Source organism: Odocoileus virginianus, chromosome 25, assembly GCF_023699985.2.
Source record: "Odocoileus virginianus isolate 20LAN1187 ecotype Illinois chromosome 25, Ovbor_1.2, whole genome shotgun sequence".
NCBI classification, from domain to species: Eukaryota; Metazoa; Chordata; class Mammalia; order Artiodactyla; family Cervidae; genus Odocoileus; species Odocoileus virginianus.
The window spans coordinates 27,107,318-27,128,248 of NC_069698.1; the positions used below are offsets into that span (position 1 = coordinate 27,107,318).

General features: G+C 35.8%; 1 protein-coding gene across 1 annotated transcript in view; it reads left to right on the plus strand.

Annotated features, from left to right (window-relative positions):
- The window catches only part of ROBO1 (roundabout guidance receptor 1), a 1,227,175-nt gene that overhangs the window by 140,646 nt on the left and 1,065,598 nt on the right, over positions 1–20,931 (plus strand). Inside the window, exon 2 of the mRNA XM_070455058.1 lies at positions 16,773–16,911. Coding sequence (XP_070311159.1) covers positions 16,824–16,911 — 88 coding nt within the window. The 5' untranslated portion in view covers positions 16,773–16,823. The remainder of the gene's footprint in view (positions 1–16,772; positions 16,912–20,931) is intronic.

The following is a 20,931-nucleotide window of genomic DNA, read 5'->3' on the forward strand; positions in this document are numbered from 1 at the left end:
GAAACAGCAAGTAAAGGCCAGGGGTATAACAGGGAATCATATGAAGAAATAGTCAAGAGTCTAGCTGAGTGTGCATGCATATAGATTTGAAAATGAATAGTCCTGCATTTATGGCTGATATATTTTATTGTGTTGTACAAAATTCCAGTATCCAAAATTGTTAAAATTGTGCTTTTCTCAGCATAATAGATAGCATCCACAAGTTACACAAAGCTTGCCAAAGAAGATAAACTGTGAGAAACTCCAAATGAACCTATTTTTATTTTCAGCTGGCTGTTTTAGATGTGATATGGTGAGAATTTATTTGGGAGGTTATAATTGATTTTATGATGAAATTTTTGCCCTTCTGTTACAATAATAAACTGCTTCTTTAGGATAGTTGATAAGATTTCATTAGCCAAATAAATGAAATTAATTTACAATCCAACTGCATTTCCCTCCTGATACATTGAATGGCCAGGTCTTTCTAGGTAGCCTCCCCATCAGCCCAGCAATATAGCTCTAAAATCACTTGGTTAGTAATTAGGTGTTTATCAGATTCTTGCTGAAAAGACATGAGGCAGTTATCTGACACAATTATCTTTGAAAATTGAATCCTCCATTTCTGGTCCTGCTGAGGACATTCAAAGAAACACTGAGTAGTTTAAAGCTAAATGCCTTTCAAAAACCCTTACCTCCTAGAATGCATGCAACACAATTGCCAGCCACAGACCTTTGCCTCTAACTTGTATACAAAGACGTTTGTGTGTGAATTTTTTTTTGTTGCACCTTTGTGCATGTTGACAGATTAAAATTGCATTTGGCCTGCTTTTCTGTTACTTCATTAGTGTCTTATTGTAGCATTGCTTATATTCTCTCTAAAATTTGATTGCTCCTTCTGTCCCCTCTCTGCTACTATATCTTCATAAAGTAACCCAACATACATAAAGGCAATTGCTAAGATTGACTAGGTTCTATGTGCATTTTGGATAATGATATTTCTAAAGTGGCTTGCTGTTAAGCAGTCCAAATATTTGCAGCTCATTTAAGTATTAATGTACAATGTATTCACAGCTTAGATATTAATATTGAGTTTTAATATGAATAGCTGTAAAAAAAAATTATTATTTAGGCACTAAAAAATTCAAACCCGAAGTAGTAGATTTTAATGTAAATGTCACATACATTTAAAAATGATGCTGTAACTCATCTCCCAATAGAATTGAACCAATTTTAGGCTTCCTTTCACACTCAAGGCAGTGTGTTTAAAATCAATTTGATTATAAAATAAAAGCAAGTAACAATGAAAACTGAAGGCATTCTGCTGTGTTTAATATTCATAAGTAGTGATGACTTCTGTAAGCATTCTCTGTCTTAATCATCACAATTTCTTGCCTCACATAATGGCCATTTTCATAGACATGGACTTCGTGAATATTATGGCTTTTGTGTTTCTGCCTCCTCTATAAGTACATTAGTTCAGATGCATTTCACTGTGTTCATATCATTGTGTTCATTCACCCATCATTAATTCAGCAAGTATTTAGTGTTTGCTACAGAGCAGGTGTGGTGCTGGATGGCAAAAGACTGCCTTAGTGACCCACGGAGCCTCATGGTCAGTCTCCAGAATTTCCCATTTCATGATTCAGAGTTTTTGCTCTAGGAACCACATTTGTTCATTTCATTCTTCTTATTAAATATATGTATATTTTTACATACAATACCCTTTACATTTTGTCCTAATTCTACTTTTTCAGCATCCTGTCCAATCACAGCGTCACACATGTATATCATCTGGAATCCCACCCAGATAAAATTATTTATTGTTCTCTAAACAGACAGACTGGAGAAGGAAATGGCAACCCACTCCAGTGTTCTTGCCTGGAGAATCCCAGGGACAGAGGAGCCTGGTGGGCTGCCGTCTATGGGGTCGCACAGAGTCGGACACGACTGAAGCGACTTCGCAGCAGCAGCAGCAGCAAACAGACAGACACATTCCTTCATGTTTTTGCACAGTTATTGCTTTGTTTAGAATTGTATTTCACCCCAGTCCTAAACTCTTTTGACTCAATCAACAACTATTATTCCTTGAAGATCCATCTGAAATGCTTACTTCTGTGATGAACACTTTCTCCAGTTTACCAGAAGGCTGGTTGCTTTGTTCTGTCTTTGATCTCATAGGACAATACTCTATTTAAACCCTGTTATGGAAATTACCATCTGTACTTAGTTTCCCTGGGTCTTCTTCCTGCTGGCATACTCTAAGCTCTTCCTGGGCAAAGACTATGTCCTATAAGTATTTTGATCTTAAGATGCCACATAAGATGTTCTTGGAGAAACTATTAAAACAATCAACTCTAGGGCAATGAATATGATCATCTTTTTGGGGGTAGATTTTTGTTTTGCATTGGTTTTAGATAAAGTAATCTGATCATGACATTCAATTCAGTTCAGTCGCTCAGCCGTGTCTGACTCTGCAACCCCATAGACTGCAGCACGCCAGACTTCCTTGTCCATCACCAACTCCCAGAGCTTGTTCAAACTCATGTCCGTCCAGTCAGTGATGCCATCCAACCATCTCATCCTCTGTCATCCCCTCCTGCTTCTGCCTTCAATCCCAGCATCAGGGCCTTTCCCAATGAGTCAGTTCTTTGCATCAGGTGGCCGAAGTATTGGAGTTTCAGCTTCAGTATCAGTCCTTCCAATGAATATTCAGGACTGATTTCCTTTAGGATTGACTGGTTTGATCTCCCTGCATTCCAAGGGACTCTCAAGAGTCTTCTCCAACACCACCATTCAAAAGCATCAATTCTTCAGCATGACATTTTATTTCATTAACTATACTTTTTTTTTAACCTCATAAGATATTTTAACTTGGAAGTTTAGCTAGCTTTAAATCTTGGTGTCTAAAGTGAAAAATCAGTCACCAGACATTGTTTTTCAATTAGGTTAAACAGAGAAGAGAATTATCAGCACTGCACTTTCTAAAAGCTGAAGATGTTCAGAAAATAACTAGCTCACTTGCTATACAATAGATTTGTTGTTCACTCCAGAAATTGTCAGCAGAACATGCTTTCTAAATCAACTGTTCATTTCTCTCATTTTCTCTCATTCTTGGGCTCTCTCATTCCCTGCCCTGTCTATCATTCTGCATTTCTCCCTCTCAATATAGGTGTTGAGCCAGACCAGTTTCATCTGTAACTTTCCTTTGACCAAACCCATGCCCAGACAATTTCCTCTATTTTTGTTATCAGTGCTGAGATAAATCTAACTTATCAAAGGTGATACTTATTTTAGGATAATGAAGCTATTGATGTTTATGTCCATGTTACATTACTTGAAAGATGATATTTTCCAGAAAAATATGGCTGCGACCGGATTCACTTTCAAGGAGGATGACCAAACATCATCTGCCCCACTAATTTTCATCAGAATGATGAAATGAAAAATATGATTGAAGGTCAAGTGGGCATAGAACTCATCTGACTGAAGCAGTGTGGAGCACAGCATTTTGAAAATTGCTTTTGTTTGAAAATTGCTTTCTTTTTGTCTTTGTGTACATGAGTATACTTTTAAGGAACCAGCTTTGTGAATTTGAACATTCATTTTGAAAAGATTGCCTGACTTATACAGCTTTCATGTTAGCTGAAAAATAAGAAAAAAGAAAGAAAGAAAGAAAGAAAAACCTGATAGAATCCCTTTTTATTCTATAGCTTCACATGCAGAATTTCTTTACATAAAATCATCTTTTTTATTTTTTTAATTCATAATACAGTTCTACTACTATATGAATACACTCTTTTGTGAAAGTTAAAAAAAGTAGGTTGACTTAGGGAACCTTGTAATTAAAGTGAAAAGAAGATAAAAACCTCCATTTTACTGTATTTACCTTTGCCTTTATGTTAGCAATACTAATGAACTCACTATGTTTAGGGTGAAAAATTGATTTGAACCTTTTTGCATTTAGTGCTTTGCTTTCTTCCCCCCTCTCCTCTTAAGGATTTGTGCAGTTTAATTTGCCATTGATTCTTTAATGATTATGGTAGCTATAGTAGAGAAACTGGTGTTTATCTCATCATGCCCTGTGGATAGCACATTATGTTTATTTTTGTATATAACTACATTTCCATCATTTTGATAACAGTGTAGTCAGTGGTTGACAACCATTTTACTGTTATTGTTGATTTCATATTTTAATCTTGAAACACATATATGAATTCTTGGAATGAACTATATTAAAATATCTAATGCAAAAGTCATGCTAGCATGGCCTTAAACCACTGATGAAGTGTCAGCTTCAACATGCAGAAAGAAGAGCAAGCAATAAGTAGAACTTTTAATGACTGTTAATTAGACTGTCTTTGGACTGCTCACAGTGCTTTGTTTGAAAATGTCAGCCAATATTTTGAATGTTCCAAGCACAGTGTTTTAAGAGCCATATAATGCTCCCAATTCTCATTTTGTAGCAATAAAATAATTATTTGTCTGTGCTTTGTGATGATTCTCCTAAAATTAGTGACATCTTTAGTACACAAAATGGGTTGGTGAAATGATTATGTTAATTTTAACTGCTAGTTATTATTATTTATTTTAATGTTTTCTTTGCAAGAAATAATAGCAATACATTCCATTGCTATGTTTTTAAACATTCTAATCAGTGAAATGCACAAACCAGAAGTTCAAAATTTTGGAAAGCTTCAAAAATATAGCAGACTCATTACATTTACATAGTTCTATATGGCAAAATATAGACTTGTGACTGCGGCCATTAAATTAAAATTTCCTTACTCCTTGAAAGGAAAGCGCTGACAAACCTAGACAGCATATTAAAAAGCAGAGATATCACTTTGCTGGCAAAGATCCATGTAGTCAAATCTCTGGCTTTTCCAGTAGTCATGTATGGATGTGAGAGTGGTCCATAAAGGCTGGGCGCAGAAGAATTGATGCTTTTGAATTGTGGTGTTAGGGAAAAGGCCCCTGGAATGTAAGGAGGTCAAACCAGTCAAATCTAAAGGAAATCCACCCTGAATATTCATTGGAAGAATTTTGGCTACTTGATGTGAAGAGTCGACTCATTTGAAAAGACCCTGATGCTTGGAAAGATTGAAGGCAAAAGGAGAAGCAGTTGGCAGAGGATGAGATGGTTAGATAGCATCATTGACTCAGTGGACATGAATTTGAGCAAACTCTGGGAGATAGTGAAGGACAGGGGAACCTGGAATTCTGTATTCCATAAGGTCACAAAGAATGGGACACAACTTAGCGACTGAACAACAACAATATGGCAAAATGCTTATTGTATTAGTCTGTTCAGGGTGCTATAACAAAATGACTTAGGCTAGATGGCTTTTAAAGAATAAAAAATAAAATAATTTATTTCTTACAGACCTTCAGGCTAGGAAGTTCAAGGCAGATTTGGTGTATGATGAGGTTCCACTTCCTAGTTCTTAAAGTGCTATTTTCTCTTCACACTTCTATTCTGGGATCTCTCTTATAAGGATGCTAGTCTTGTGGATGAGGACTTCACCCTCGACCTAATCACCTCCCAAAGGCCCCACATCCTAATGGAGGTTAGATTTCAACATAAGAATTTTGAGCAGATATAAACAGTCTATGGAAGTTTCTCTGAATTTGATATAGGTTGCAGAATAAGAATTCTAAAAGGATGTGTGTCTCAGATAACTTTCTTTATTTTCTATTAATTTGTGGTAACATATCTGTCTACCTGGGCTTCCCTGTTGGATTTGATCCCTGGGTTGGGAAGATTTCCCTGAAGGAGGGCATGGCAATCCACTCCAGTGTTCTTGCCTGGAGAATCCCCATGAGCAGAGGAGCCCAGTGAGCTACAGTCCATGCGGTCGCAGAGAGTCAGACACGACTGGGCAACTTAGCGCACATCTGTCCACCTGGGGCTAATAGAAGGACTATGTTAAGTGAACTAAGTAAATTTAAAAAAAAGTTTCTTTGAATCTTCATCTGGACTTGCTAAGCTATTTTAGTACATTTTGGTCATAGAATAAACCTAATTCCTTATATGCAACCTGAGGTTTATCACCATGCCCCGAGTTTCCTCACAGTATGTTTAAAATGTTTTGTTTCCTGGAAATCTGATAAGAATTAATTAATCTCTCGTGAAATGAATAAAGTCATAAGTGGATATGGGGTCCATGACCCATTCACATAAAACTGATGTGTGAATAGTAATGAAGCTGTGAATACATATCCAGGTTCTTCAAGAAATTAGGTGACAGCCTACTGAGAACCTTGCAAGTTTTCTTATTTCTGCTACTCCTGATTAACTCTCTAGTCAATTTTCCAGGTTTGTCTTAATCTTGTCTTCACTACTGTTATATTTTTCATGTACTTTATTCTCATGTTGATTTCATCATTACTTTCTAGAGTCTTTGGTTTTTAGTTTCCTTTCTTTTCTTCCCCTCTACAAATTTATATATATATATATATATATATATATATATACATATATATAAAGTCAGAAAATTAATAGAGATTAAGTTAATAAGCCTAGAATTAATATTTGGGGTTTGGGATAATTTAAACATTCCTTTTGTGATGGAAGTGTTCCCTAAGTATATGAGAAGTAAAAAGTATTGTAAATTAACTATAATATATACATATACACCCTAAATCTGTGCTTTAAGTGGTCAATTTTTGTATGTACTATGCAATTTTCAAGTAATACAGTCTTTATAGGAGATGTGAAAACTTAATGGTTATAATTTATAATTTTTATAAATTATAATTTTCCAGTTTTATTGTCTATTTGAAAACATTAAACCTATATTATTCTAACTTCTTATTATTTTATATTAAATGCATTCCAACTAATCAGAAGCAATAATAATTTATTAGTAGGGTTAACTATAGAGTTATATATATATGTACACATATCATTCTAGAGAACTCTAGAGTAAAAGTAGATTATCCTGTCACTTACAAAGATAACACATACATACACATCTTATTAAACTTTTGTTTTCTTTGTTGAAATTTTAGTAATAGCACTATACATTTATCATTTTTTCTTTTTTCACTTCCAGTGTTGTGTGCAGTATGAAATTCCATTGCCTTTTCTTTGCAATGTCTTAATATGTATTCCATCTTTTCATTCACTCAGTAGATTTTTATGTAAAATCCTATTCACCATACTTACTAGAGCATACTAATAATTTTCTACAAGGTTTCTTTTGTTTTAATTCATTTTCATTTCCAAGTTATTTAATTGTAACCAAGCTTTATCTCCCTTTATGTCATCACACTGTGGATAAGAAAAAGCCTTGAATTAGTCTTGCATTCAAGACTGCAATTCCTTGACATTTTGATTTTGTAATAAGAAAAATAATGGATTTGATACCAGTTCACTTCTAACTACATGCATTTATGTAGATAAGTCTCATAAAGATCTGATTTATATTCTCATGTGAAGGTAGAATTTATGACTTACTTTCCTAATATTAAATCTGATGAGCTAATAAAAAAGTAAAGTAAATCTTGAAGTACTACATATATATTATGTATTATTTATTTTTACCTTTTTACACAAACCTTTCACTGCAGCTGCCACTTATCTACACACTGAGAGTGTCCTCTCACAGAATATGTTTAACCAGGTTTTGCAGTTCTGTAACAAATTCATAAACCAAGCTTTCATCTCTTCTATTTGTAAACATGGAGAATATCTCTTTATTCCACATGTGGGTTTCTGACTGATCGTTAACCTCACAAAGCAAACTGTTTTGAGAAACAGCTGTTCCTTCACTTGCCATCATTATTTCTTTTATCTAAGAGTAGGACAGAAATAATCAGCAACTGTTGATTTTACTGTATTGTTGAAAATTTCTAACTTTTCCCTAACTTTTGACTTATTAGGTGATAATCAGTTAAAAGTTAAATTTAATAAAATGAAAATACTGAGAAGACAAGACTCCAAAAATATTTTGGTTCTTTGGAGCAAATGTAGTATAGCTTAGAGAATAAATTTGGTTTATAGCAAAGAAAACCTCAGTAAATACATTTTCTGTCTCTTTAAAAATGAAAAAAGAAGAAAGAGAAGGAAGGTGGGGAGGAGGAAGAGGAGCAAGTTACCTATGATGAAGTCTAGAAGAAGCTGAAAAATAATCATCATTAGGCACTGATAAGCTTAGGAAATGTTCATGTTCTCTTAAGTAATTCAAAATGTGTGCATAAAGAAATGATTTTATATTGTTGAGCCATGCATCTTCCAAAATTAATTTTTATGAAACATTTTTACTTTCCAAGAAATGTCATTAGTAATCAGTGGAACATGATTATCTCAAAATATATTTTTGAAAACTCTCTTTGAGATAATCATCCTCCTAAAATTAGGGGATAGACCAGCCTACTACCTTTATTCTTATTTGAAAATCTGCACTAGCAACATGTACATATATATACAGCATATGTATGTAACATATTAACTTTCAATATCAAGGCCCCTGTGAAATCATTTGCATCTTGGTTGGAGTGGAAGTCATTTGCATCTCTATGTTTGTCAAATTTGAACCTTACACTTTAAGTCGGCTTATTTTATCATATATAGATATCATCTTCCCCATTATGGCTCACAATCTTTTCCATGGCGAAGGGGCTTGAGTAACTCAGTGAAGCTATGAGCCATGCCGTGCATGGTCACCCAAGAGTTCGTTACAATAAATCAAAACCACTGATGTTTGCTAATTAAATCTAAAACAAGCAGTATTCAAATGTAAGTGAAAATATTGATCACTCAGTCATGTCCAACTCTTTGCAACCCCCTGGACTGTACCACACTAGGCTCTTCTGTCCAGAGAATTCTCCAGGCAAGAATACTGGAGTGGGTGGCCATTCCCTTCTCCAGAGGATCTTCCCCACCCTGGGATTGAATCCAGGTCTCTTGCATTGCAAGCAAATTCTGTACTATCCGAGCCATCTGGAAAGCCTATTCAAATGTAAAGCAACCTGTAAATACAAATCCAAGATTGGGTTCATCATCACTGGGAACCTCTTGGATACAATTTCAAGTTAATATTTATAGATATCAATTGATGAAGCATAGTTTTATACCACTATGCATATTAACTCATCCAATATTGTGACTATTACAACTACTTCATATTTTATTTATATTTGAGAAAGATGAAACTAAGAGAACTTAAGTTGTTTGTTCAGAATCAAACAACATCTGAGTTGTGAAGCTGGGAAGGAAATGTCAACCCACTCCAGTATTCTTGCCTGGAAAACTCCATGGACGGAGAAGCTTGGTAGGCTACGGTCCATGGGGTCTCAAAGAGTCAGACACGACTGAGCAACTTCACTTTTCACTTTTGTAGAGCTGAGAATCACACTTGAATAGCTTGATTCTATGATCTGAGCTTATAAAACACTGCACTATATTACTTCTATACATTTATCATTCACAAGTAAATTATGTTTCAAAGTATATATATTACTAAATAATTCTGTAATCTCAGATATAGTGTAATATTTCACAACAGGAAGGGATAAATCGCTTCTTCCTTTTTTATCATATCATGATAGTTTTTTTTAATTCAAAATCATGTGGATTTTCATTCTTAATCCCTTGACAGCGGGCAGTGTGAATGAATGAATGTGAATGAATGTGAAGTTGCTCAGTCATGTCTGACTCTTTGTGACCCCATGAACTATAGTCTACCAGGCTCCTCTGTCCATGGGATTCTCCAGGCAAGAGTACTGGAGTGGGTTGCCATTTCCTTCATATATATATATATATATATATAAATTATATTAATTAATGCATGAATTATATAATAAACATTATATAATTAATATATTAATTATATAAAATATAATTTTATTAATTATTAATTAATATATTAATTAATAATTGATATTGATTGTATATTAATATAAATAATATATAGATTATATATATATACACAGACACACACACACGTAAGGGTAGAAGTGCTCTTATAAAGGGTTGTGGTTGTTGACTTCACTATATTTTAATACTCAGAATCTATGCACAATTACATCACATTCTTCACTAACATCAATTTTAATAATTACCCCTTTTAAATAAGGGGTGATAGTATTTCCTATTAAGCTTATATTTTACCTCAGGGTACTTTCCTTTTCCCAAAGAAAGGCAATGCCAAAGAATGCTCAAACTACTGCACAATTGCACTCATCTCACACACTAGTAAGGTAATGCTCAAAATTCTCCAAGCCAGGCTTCAGCAGTGCATGAACCATGAACTTCCAGATGTTCAAGACAGAGGAACCAGAGACCAAACTGCCAACATCCACTGGATCATTGAAAAAGCAAGAGAGTTCCAGAAAAACATCTACTTTGGCTTTATTGACTATGCCAAAGCCTTTGACAACAATAAACTCTGGGAAATTCTTAAAGAGATGGGAATACCAGACCACCTGAACTGCCTCTTGAGAAATCTGTATGCAGGTCAGGAAGCAACAGTTAGAACTGGACATGGAACAACATATAGGTTCCAAATAAGGGAAGGAGTACGTCAGGCTGCATATTTGTCACCCTGCTTATTTAACTTACATGCAGAGTAACATCATGAGAAATGCTGGGCTGGATGAAGCACAAGTTGGAATCAAGATTGCCGGGAGAAATATCAGTAAACTCAGATATGCACATGACACCACCCCTATGGCAGAAAGCAAAGATGAACTAAAGAGCCACTTGATGAAAGTGAAAGAGGAGAGTGAAAAAGTTGGCTTAAAACTCAACATTCAGAGAACTAAGATCATGGCATCTGGTCCAGTCACTTCATGGCAAACAGATGAGGAAACAATGGAAACAGTGACAGACTTTAATTTTGGGGGCTCCAAAATCACTGCAAATGGTGACTGCACCCATTTAATTAAAAGACACTTACTCCTTGGAAGAAAAGTTATGACCGACCTAGACAGCATATTAAAAAGCAGAGACATTACTTTGCCAACAAAGGTCTGTCTAGTCAAGGCAATGGTTTTTCCAGTGGTCATGTATGGTGTGAGAGTTGGACTATACAAAAAGCTGAGCACCAAAGAATTGATGCTTTTGAACTGTCGTGCTGGAGAAGACTCTTGAGAGTCCCTTGGACTGCAAGGAGATCCAACCAGTCCATCCTAAAGGAGATCAGTCCTGGGTGTTCATTGGAAGGACTGATGCTGAAACTCCAATACTTTGGCCATCTGATGTGAAGAGCTGACTCATTTGAAAAGACCCTGATGCTTGGAAATATTGAAGGTGGGAGGAGAAGGGGATGACAGAGGATGAGATGGCTGGATGGCATCACCGACTCAATGGACATGCATTTGAGTAAACTCTGGGAGTTGGTGATGGACAGGGAGGACTGGCGTGCAGCAGTCCATGCAGTCACAAAGAGTCGGACACGACTGAGTGACTGAACTGAACTGAACTTTGCTTTTCAGAGAGGATTTGAAGATCCAACACTTCAATGTGTTGTGATGTGTTTGTGTAGTGAATATGCAGGTGCCACTTTGGATTTGTGGGTCCTAACTCAAAATCAGATGTAGATGACACCACCCTTATGGCAGAAAGTGAAGAGGAACCAAAAAGCCTCTTGATGAAAGTGAAAGAGGAGAGTGAAAAAGTTGGCTTAAAGCTCAACATTCAGAAAACTAAGATCATGTCATCTGGTCCCATCACTTCATGGGAAATAGATGGGGAGACAGTGGAAACAGTGTCAGACTTTATTTTGGGGGGCTCCAAAATCACTGCAGATGTGATTGCAGGCATGAAATTAAGAGACGCTTACTCCTTGGAAGGAAAGTTATGACCAATCTAGACAGCATATTAAAAAGCAGAGACATTAATATGCGAACAAAGGTCTGTCTAGTCAAGGCTATGGTTTTTCCAGTGGTCACGTATGGATGTGAGAGTTGGACTGTGAAGAAAGCTGAGCACCGAAAAATTGATGCTTTTGAACTGTGGTGTTGGAGAAGACTCTTGAGAGTCCCTTGGCCTGCAAGGAGATCCAACCAGTCCATCCTAAAGGAGATCAGTCCTGGGTGTTCATTGGAAGGACTGATGCTGAAGCTGAAACTCCAATACTTTGGCCACTTCATGCGAAGAGTTGACTCCTTGGAAAAGACCCTGATGCTGGGAGGGATTGGAGGCAGGAGGAGAAGGGGATGACAGAGAATAAGATGACTGGATGGCATCACTGACTCGACAGACATGAGTTTGAGTAAACTCCGGCAGTTTGGGATGGGCAGGGAGGCCTGGCGTGCTGCGGTTCATGGGGTCACAAAGAGTTGGACACGACTGAACGACTGAACTGAACTGAACTCAAAATCATATAATAATATTAGCCACTGACTATGTAAATTCATAAAATTGTCCTTAGATAATAAAAATTTGTTTTTGAGTTGAGCAACCTCGGGAGATGGTGAAAGAAAAGGAAGTATTGCCTGCTGCAGTCCATAGGGTTGTAAAGAGTCAGACACGTCTGAATAACTGAACAGCAACATCCTAAAACATTTTAGAAATTTGAAATAAATATCTTCCTCTTACTGTAACTTATAGGAGTTCAACTGCGTCATTTCCAACTCTTTATGACCCCATTGACTGTAGCCTGCCAGGCTTTTCTGTCCATGGAATTCTCTAGGCCAGCATACTGGAGCAGGTAACCATTCTCTTCTCCAGGGATTTTCCAACCCAGGGATCAAAACCAGGTCTCCTGCATTGCACGTGGATTCTTTACCTTCTGAGTCACCAGGGAACCCCCTAGAAGAATGCTTTATATTTACAAGTCATCTCTGGAAGAACTAATCATGGCCACATTGTGACCAAGTGACCATTGTGAAAAATGTGACTATAAGCCAAAACAGTCAATGGATAACCCTGAAAAAGCGCCTCTAAACAAACAACTGCATAGTATGAATTGAAGAGTAGAAGTGTACATCTAGGCTTGTGCTTATCTGTAGAAATCTAATACACTTTCTGGCCTCATTTGACACTTAAGGAAGATAATGTGTGAGAGATAATGTGGGTATATAATTTCATTTATGAATGATATACCAAGATAAAAATAGTTGCAAAATAAATCAATTATACTCCAATAACAATTAACTAGAAAAAAAGAAGTTACAAGGACATTAACCCTAAACAAGGAAGATAAGACAGCAAATATGAACCTATAGTAATCAAGAATATTTCTATGGAGGCAGAGTTCTAGCTTAGACCGTAGTTGCTTGCAGAATTTTTAAGAAAGAAATAATCCTCAGATATCTTCAGTACAGTTAGATGATTGCAGCTGTCTGGTAGGAGGAGTAGGCAGCTTTGCTCAAGGAAAACTTGGCAGTTAACTCCGCACTGGTAAGTAATAAAGTAAGGACAGCTCAGCTCAAATAGGCAGATTGACGATTGCTTGTGCAGATAAACTGACAGAATGAAGTTTGTCATCCTTTTTTCAAGTTGGAACTCCGAGTGTCACAGAAATGAGTGGCAGAATTTTATTTTTCTTTGGGAGTAAATTACATTTTATATTGCAATAGATTTATAGATATATTTTTGAATAAATGAATAAATGTCCTTCCACTTCCTATCTCCCAAATCTAATCAATTGCCAAGAACCACAAAGTGTATTTGCATAATGTCACCTACCTGCCTCCCATCCCAACACCAGAATATATTCCATTTTGTCTGTCTTTGTCCTTTGTAAACATCCATTATACACTTCTGCATGGCCTCTGTGCTAATTTTCCTCATAAATTCTTTATCCTTCACATTCCTCTCAGAGTTATCTTCTAAATACAGTCGATCTTCCATATCCATGGACTCCATAACTGTGGATTAAACTAAAGATCAAAACATTAAAGAATACATTTAGATAGTTCCAAAAAACAAAACTTGATTTTGTTGTGTACTGGTAGTGATTTACATAGCATTTACACTATTTACAACTATTTACATAGCATTTATATTGTATTAGATATTATAAGTAATCTGGAGATGATTTAAAATACAGGAGATGTTATGCCATTTTTTTATAAAGTACTTGGGCATTTGCAGATTTTGGTATCCATGGGGGCTCCTAGAACAAATCCCCTGTGGACACCTAGGGACAGGTGTGGTTTAGATCGTATTATCATTATCATTAAACTCTATACTGGCTCCTCATTACCTTTCTTTATCTTTTGAGTTTGCTATCATATGATACCCTGGTTAATATCACAAGCTAAACAGCCCCTCTTAAGGTTCCCTGAATGTACCAATACACTATTAGGGAAAAACATACACACACATATTGTTATTGTGGTTGTTGCTGTTCAGTCACTGCTGTGTCCGACTTTTTGTGACCTCATGAGTGCACCATGCCAGGCTCTCCTATTCTCTACTATCTCCTGGAGTTTACTCAAATTCACGTCTACTGAGTTGGTGATGCCATCCAACTATCTCATCCTCTGCCTCCCCCTTCTCCTTTTGCCATCAGTCTTTCCTAGCATCAGGGTCCTTTTCAATGAGTCAGCTCTTCACATCAGGTGTCCAAAATATTGGGGTTTCAGCTTCAGCACCAGTCCTACCAATGAATATTCGAAGTTGATTTCCTTTAGGTTTGACTGGTTTGATCTCCCTTCAGTCCAACGGACTTTCAAGAGTCTTCTCCAACACCATAGTTAGAAAGCATCAATTCTTCAGTGCTGAGTCTTCTTTATGGTCCAAATCTCACATCCATACATGACTACTGGAAAAACCATAGCTTTGACTTTAAGGACCTTTGGTGGCAAATGATGTCTCTACTTTTTAATATGCTATTTAGGTTTATCTTAGCTTTCCTTCCAAGAGGCAAGCATCTTTTAATTTCATGGCTGCAGTCACCATCTGCAGTGATTTGGGAGCTCAAAAAACAAAAAAATCTGTCACTACTTCCACATTTTCCCCTTCTAGTTGACATGAATTGATGGAGCTGGATACCATGATCTTAGTGTTTTGAATGTTGATATTTAAGCCAGTTTTTTTCAGTCTCCTCTTTCACCTTCATCAAGAGGCTCTTTAGTTCTTCTTTACTTTCTTCCATTAGAGTTGGTATCGTCTGCATATCTGAGGTTGTTGATATTTTTCCCAACAATCTTGATTCCAGCTTGTGCTTAATCCAGCATTTTGCATGGCGTATTCTGCATATAAGTTAGATAAGCAGGGTGACAATATACAGCCTTGATGTACTCCTTTCCCAACATGGAACCAGTCCATTGTTCCATGTCCAATTCTAACTGTTGCTTCTTGACCTGAATACAGGTTTCTCAGGAGACAGGAAAGTTGTTCTAGTATTCCCATCTCTTTGAGAATGTTCCACAGTATTTTTTGTGATCCACACAGTCAAGGCTTTACTATAGTCAATGAAGCAGATGTTCTTCTGGATGACCCTTGCTTTTTCTATGATCCAGCCTGTGTTGGCAATTTGATCACTGGTTCCTTGACCTTTTCTAAACCCAGTTTGTACATCTAGAATTTCTTGGTTCACGAACTTCTGGAGTCTAGATAGAAGAATTTTGAGCATTACCTTGTGAAATGAGTGCAACTGTGTGGTAGTTTGAACATTCTTTGGCATTGCCCTTCTTTGGGATTGGAATGAAAACTGACCTTTTCCAGTCCTGAGGCCATTGTTGCATTTTTCAAATTTGTTGATATATTGAGTGAAGAACAGCATCATCTTTTAGGATTTGAAATAACTCAGCTGGAATTCCATCACCTCATTATCTCATATCTCACATGCCATTTCTTCAATGTCAGTTTGGTCAGTTCTCCCAGGCAAAACAGATCACGCTTACCTTTGAATATCTGTAGTTTTACTCTGCCATTTGTTAGCATCAGCATCTTGTCAAAATCCCTATTGACTAAATATACTGTTTTCTGCTGCTGCTGCTGCTGCTAAGTCGTTTCAGTTGTGCCTGACTCTGTGCGACCCCATAGACACAGCCCACCAGGCTCCCCCATCCCTGGGATTCTCCAGGCAAGAACACTGGAGTGGGTTGCCATTTCCTTCTCCAATGCATGAAAGTGAAAAGTGAAAGTGAAGTCATTTAGTCTTGTCCAACTGTTTGCGACCCCATGGACTGCAGCCCACCAGGCTCCTCCGTCCATGGGATTTTCCAGGCAAGAGTACTGGAGTGGGGTGCCGTTGCCTTCTCCAGACTGTTTTCTACCAAGCACTATCTGGTGTTTCTTGGGCTCTTCACAATTGATACACAGTGTGTTGTTTAGAATAGAACAGCTATAAAAGTTCTTCTTTTTTGTTTATTTGTTTCTAAACTGATGTAACTAAAATGGCCTCACATTAGTTATATACCTGAATGAAGACAGAATTTAGTTTCTTTCTTTTTTTTTCTTTTGCTGTGTCCTCTAAGAAGCATAGTGACTGGCTTATTATAAACAGTATGTAACTATTTATTTAGTGAATGAATAACAATAGAGGTTTCTAGGCTTGATGAAAGCATTCTGACTCAAGTGATAGGAAATCAGAAACACTGATCTGTCATCTCTATAGGATAGAGAAAACCAAGGAATCATTTGCTATTGATATCTGATAAAAATGAATTTTCAGAATTAATAAATACTATATTTGTTCAAAAGGTATATCCCAAAATACATTTTGTATACATTGTATTCATTTTAACTATTTATGTTTTATAATTTTGATAAATGACATTTTAAAGGCATTTGCACTATGATTTTTCACAAAATATTTTTAATACTGTCTTTATCTCAACATAGCTAACAATGAAAACAATTCTTTTTTATTTTTATTTTAATTTCCTAGATAAAACATACCTATATAACTGGCTGGGTGTAATGCAAGGAAGGGACAAAGATGAAATGGACACATGCTCCTTTTTTGGCCATAATATCACTCCTCAGCTTGTCAAAAAGTCACTTGTTCCTGGCACAGCTTATTCCAGGTAAGTGCCATGCATTTGTCTCATCAAACCTTGATCAGCATTTCTTCTTTGCTTTAAATTCATTTTTGTTTTGTGTGTTGTAAGTTGAATTTGTTTGTTTTCTTTGGAACTTGTAAGTCTGTGTGAATGGTTTCTTAAGTATGTGTGCTGAGAAATTTCAGAGATCAAGTATTATTCTTGAGTATAGAGCACTTTGTTAATTCCCTAGAGAAACTGAGAAGACAAAAACCCACTGTTACTGAAATGTGTTAAAAATTATTAAGTGAGTTAGAGTAGTGGAAGAACAATTATAGCTGTGAACAAAGTACTTATGTGGGTGACACAGAAAGAACAGCAAAGTCACTATGCATGTTAGTACCATAGGAAAGAAATATCAGGAAAAGGAAAACATACCTGAAATTCCTTTGGAGTAGTGATATGCTAATTCACAGGCTGAACAATGTCAGGATAAAAATGCAACTTGCTGTGTGCTGCTGCTGTGGTTACAGCTGTTTTTCACAATGTTAGAAATCTTGTTCCTTGATATCATAATTTCATTAATGGTTCTGTATAAAACTTTCCTTACGCTCTTTTATAGGAACTTGATTAAATTCCATGTTAAGGTAGAGGAAAATAGAAAAATGTATTGACACACTAATCAGAATGTAATTTCAGTGTTCCTCAATTTGGTGTTTTATTAAACCAAAATGTGAAGCCTGAGTTTTATTTTATTTTTTCTACTTGTTTTAATATTCATAACTATATGTAACTTGTCATGCATATCCACATAGAACTCAGAATTTTCAAATATTTATAATCTTGGAATTTGAATTTTTCCCCTGGTGGGTTAAAATTGACATTTTTATTTAGAAGATACAGAGTTACTAACAAAAGTGTATTTAGATCTGTTAAAAGTATTTCCAGAGAGTGGAAGTATATAGCAAATTTAAAGTCTGTTGTAGCAAAGTCCATTTAGCTGCTTTGTGCTCCATTAGGTTGACACTCTGAAATTACTACTAAACCACTAAAGTTTTTAATTTTAACCTGTCCATTCTATTCTCTTGCCACTATTTTGTTGAGTACTGACTAAAATTAATGAATGAATCCAATATCAGAAAATGACAATATGAAAAAGTGTTAAACATGTTTAAGTGTATGAAAAATGCAAATATAAATACAAAATAGTTTGTTGTATTTCAAAGTATCAAGATTAAAAAGATTATATAAAAGTGTTTTGTAAGCTGTGACTATAGTTTTAGGTATAATTTCAATGCAATTGTCATCAGCTAATAACTGCTGCAGGTCAACAAATTAAACCCATAATATAGATTTTGACCAGGTCATCAAATCTCAAAATGGTCTAGTATGGTGTTAGTCATCTTTATTCATCTAGATATGTAGATTATTTCTACATATCTAGATCGTGTGTACAAAGTATATGGTAATTAAGGGGTGTAAGACTTATCTGTGGAACATAAAGTTATCTTTTCAGTCAAGAAAATATATAAATTCAGAGAAGACATATCAACTTGAACACTTAATTCCAAAATTTATCAAAACTTACTATCTTACATGAAAGCATTTCAAGACTAAAGAGAGCTTAAAATGCATGAGTTTATTTGATACAGTCTATAGGTCAGGTACATAGATGATCAATTGGCTAGCAGTTTGCAAAAATATGTTATACAGATTAGAAACTCAAGGCCTATTTTGAGACAATGCCTTGAAAAAAGCAATGATACCCCCAATATTGGGATTTATAAACCTAAATGTCTTTCCTGTTCAGGACCAGAGAGTTCAAGAATTATTTCAAAGAGATTTACCTGTCAAAAGAAATATGCTGTTAGCTTTGCAAAAGGAACACCTGCAGACTGGATTTTCTTAACTGCCTCCATCCAGGAGCATTGGTTTCAGGCTCAGGAGATTAGAAAACCTACTGAAAGCAGTCATCTCAGAACCTCTCCTCTTTTACATTAAAGTGAAGTGAGATCTCACATGAACTGAGATCCTGATTCTTCCTGTTGCTGTTCCAGCTTTATTAGGTTCAGTAGAGGCCCTTGACCTGACTTTAACATAGCTGAGAAGATCAAAGACAGAAGATTGAATACTAGTGACTTTTTCAAAACACAGTTTCTCATTCAGCCGGTTTGCTTCCAATCTTTCTCTTAAGGAAGAATATCCTCCTTCATAAGAAATTAATTTCAAAAGTCAAATAAGTAAAACCAAAAAAAAAACCCCAAATGTACCATGTTTCTAACAAACTAAGGAGTATGTGGTCTTTAGAACATAACTTGGTGGTTATGAGTACAGCGTCTACCAGAACAAGATCCCTCAGAGTACAAAATGCCTTAATTAAAAAGCAATGAAGACAGCTATCGTAATGAAGATTATTTCATTGTCACATTAATAAAGAGGTTTTCAGTCACACTGTGATGAGGTTTTGTTGTTGTTTAGTTGATAAGTTGCATTCAACTTTTTGTGACTCCATGGACTGTATAGTCTACCAGGCTCCGTTGTCCATGGGATTTCCAAAGCAAGAATGCAGCAGTGGGTTACCATTTCCATCTCCAGAGAATCTTCCTGACCCAGGGATCAAACCTGCACCTCTTGCATTGGCAGGCAGATTCTTTACTGCTGAGCCACGAGGGAAGTCCTATGAAGTGGTTACTAGGTGTGATTCAATATTAAAAGAATGCTTTAATTGATGGATTACCCAACCCAGGTTTTGTGTGTTTTTTTTTTCTATTTTTCCCCTGTATATTTTTTAAACTGCTGTTATGTTTTAAAATATTGTCTGTGATGTGGTTGGTAGATCAGAAATGACTGGAAATTATTGGAAAAATAAAATACTCTTGTTGGTGAAAATTTAACCCATTTTAAAAGAAAAGGAATAATTAAGAGATGGATCCTAGGAATGATTGACCCTCTCCCATTTGAGTTGTTGCCTTTGGTGCATACAGAGCCCATTAAAGGCTCTGTAATAAAACCAGTTAGATGTTCATCTTGTCAATTTTCCTCATCTCTTATTTACATATAAAAACCTCTTAAACCAACTGTGATTATCTCTTGAGGCTTGCTTACCTGAGCTAGGCCAGATGTTTATTAATCTCTGCTACAAAGAACCCTGACAGTTACCCACCTTCCATCTTAAATATCTACCTCTGATTGCAACGGATGTCAGAAAGACAATAAAAGACAAATGTTAAATGATATGTTTTAAAAGTATACATTTCATATATAGTGGCTGAATTGAAAATCAGAAGGACATCAGTGATGAATATGGTGAATTCTAAGTATATATTGTAAGATTTTAAATGGAGATATGTGAGGATGGGGAAACACACAGGGTTGCATTTCTCTTTGAATAAATCTGACAGCCCACTTTAGAGTTAAATGTGATTTATTTTTCCCTCTCTCTTCTCTAAATGTGCAGCAGTGCTGTCCTTCATTAAAGATGCAGGTGCTGACAGGGTTATTTCCTTTGACCGGCCTCATGTCAACAAGCCTTGAGTGTGAAATTGTCTGAAATGATTTACTGCTTACCCTCCCCACCCATCCACCCATCCCCAGCCACCACCACTTCAGTTCCTTGATGCTTTAGTCAAAGGACGGTAATTTCAAGGAGCTAAGTGTTATCTGGGCTTGAATCATCCATGGATAAATTGTAAATGTTAATGAAATAATTCTTTACACAAAATTCTAGAAATAATAGGAAATATGTACATACAACTCCAGAACATCCCTAAGTTTTGTGATTAGTTTTAATTGTTAGATGCCCAGTAGATTTTGAATAGATTTGAGGAATTATTTCAGATTTTAAAAATCTTCCATATAATGCAAAAAAAAAATATTGAAAGTAAGTTTCTGAAATTAAAATATGATAGAATCTTTAAACATTTTTTATTTGACTAATTTATTTAACTAAGAATGTTTCATCTATGTATTTCACAAAGGGTTTTATAAAAAAATTTTTTTTTCGAAAGTTGTTATTAGTTTCTATAGCACAGTAGCCATGGGAAATTGGTAAGAAATATGCATCTT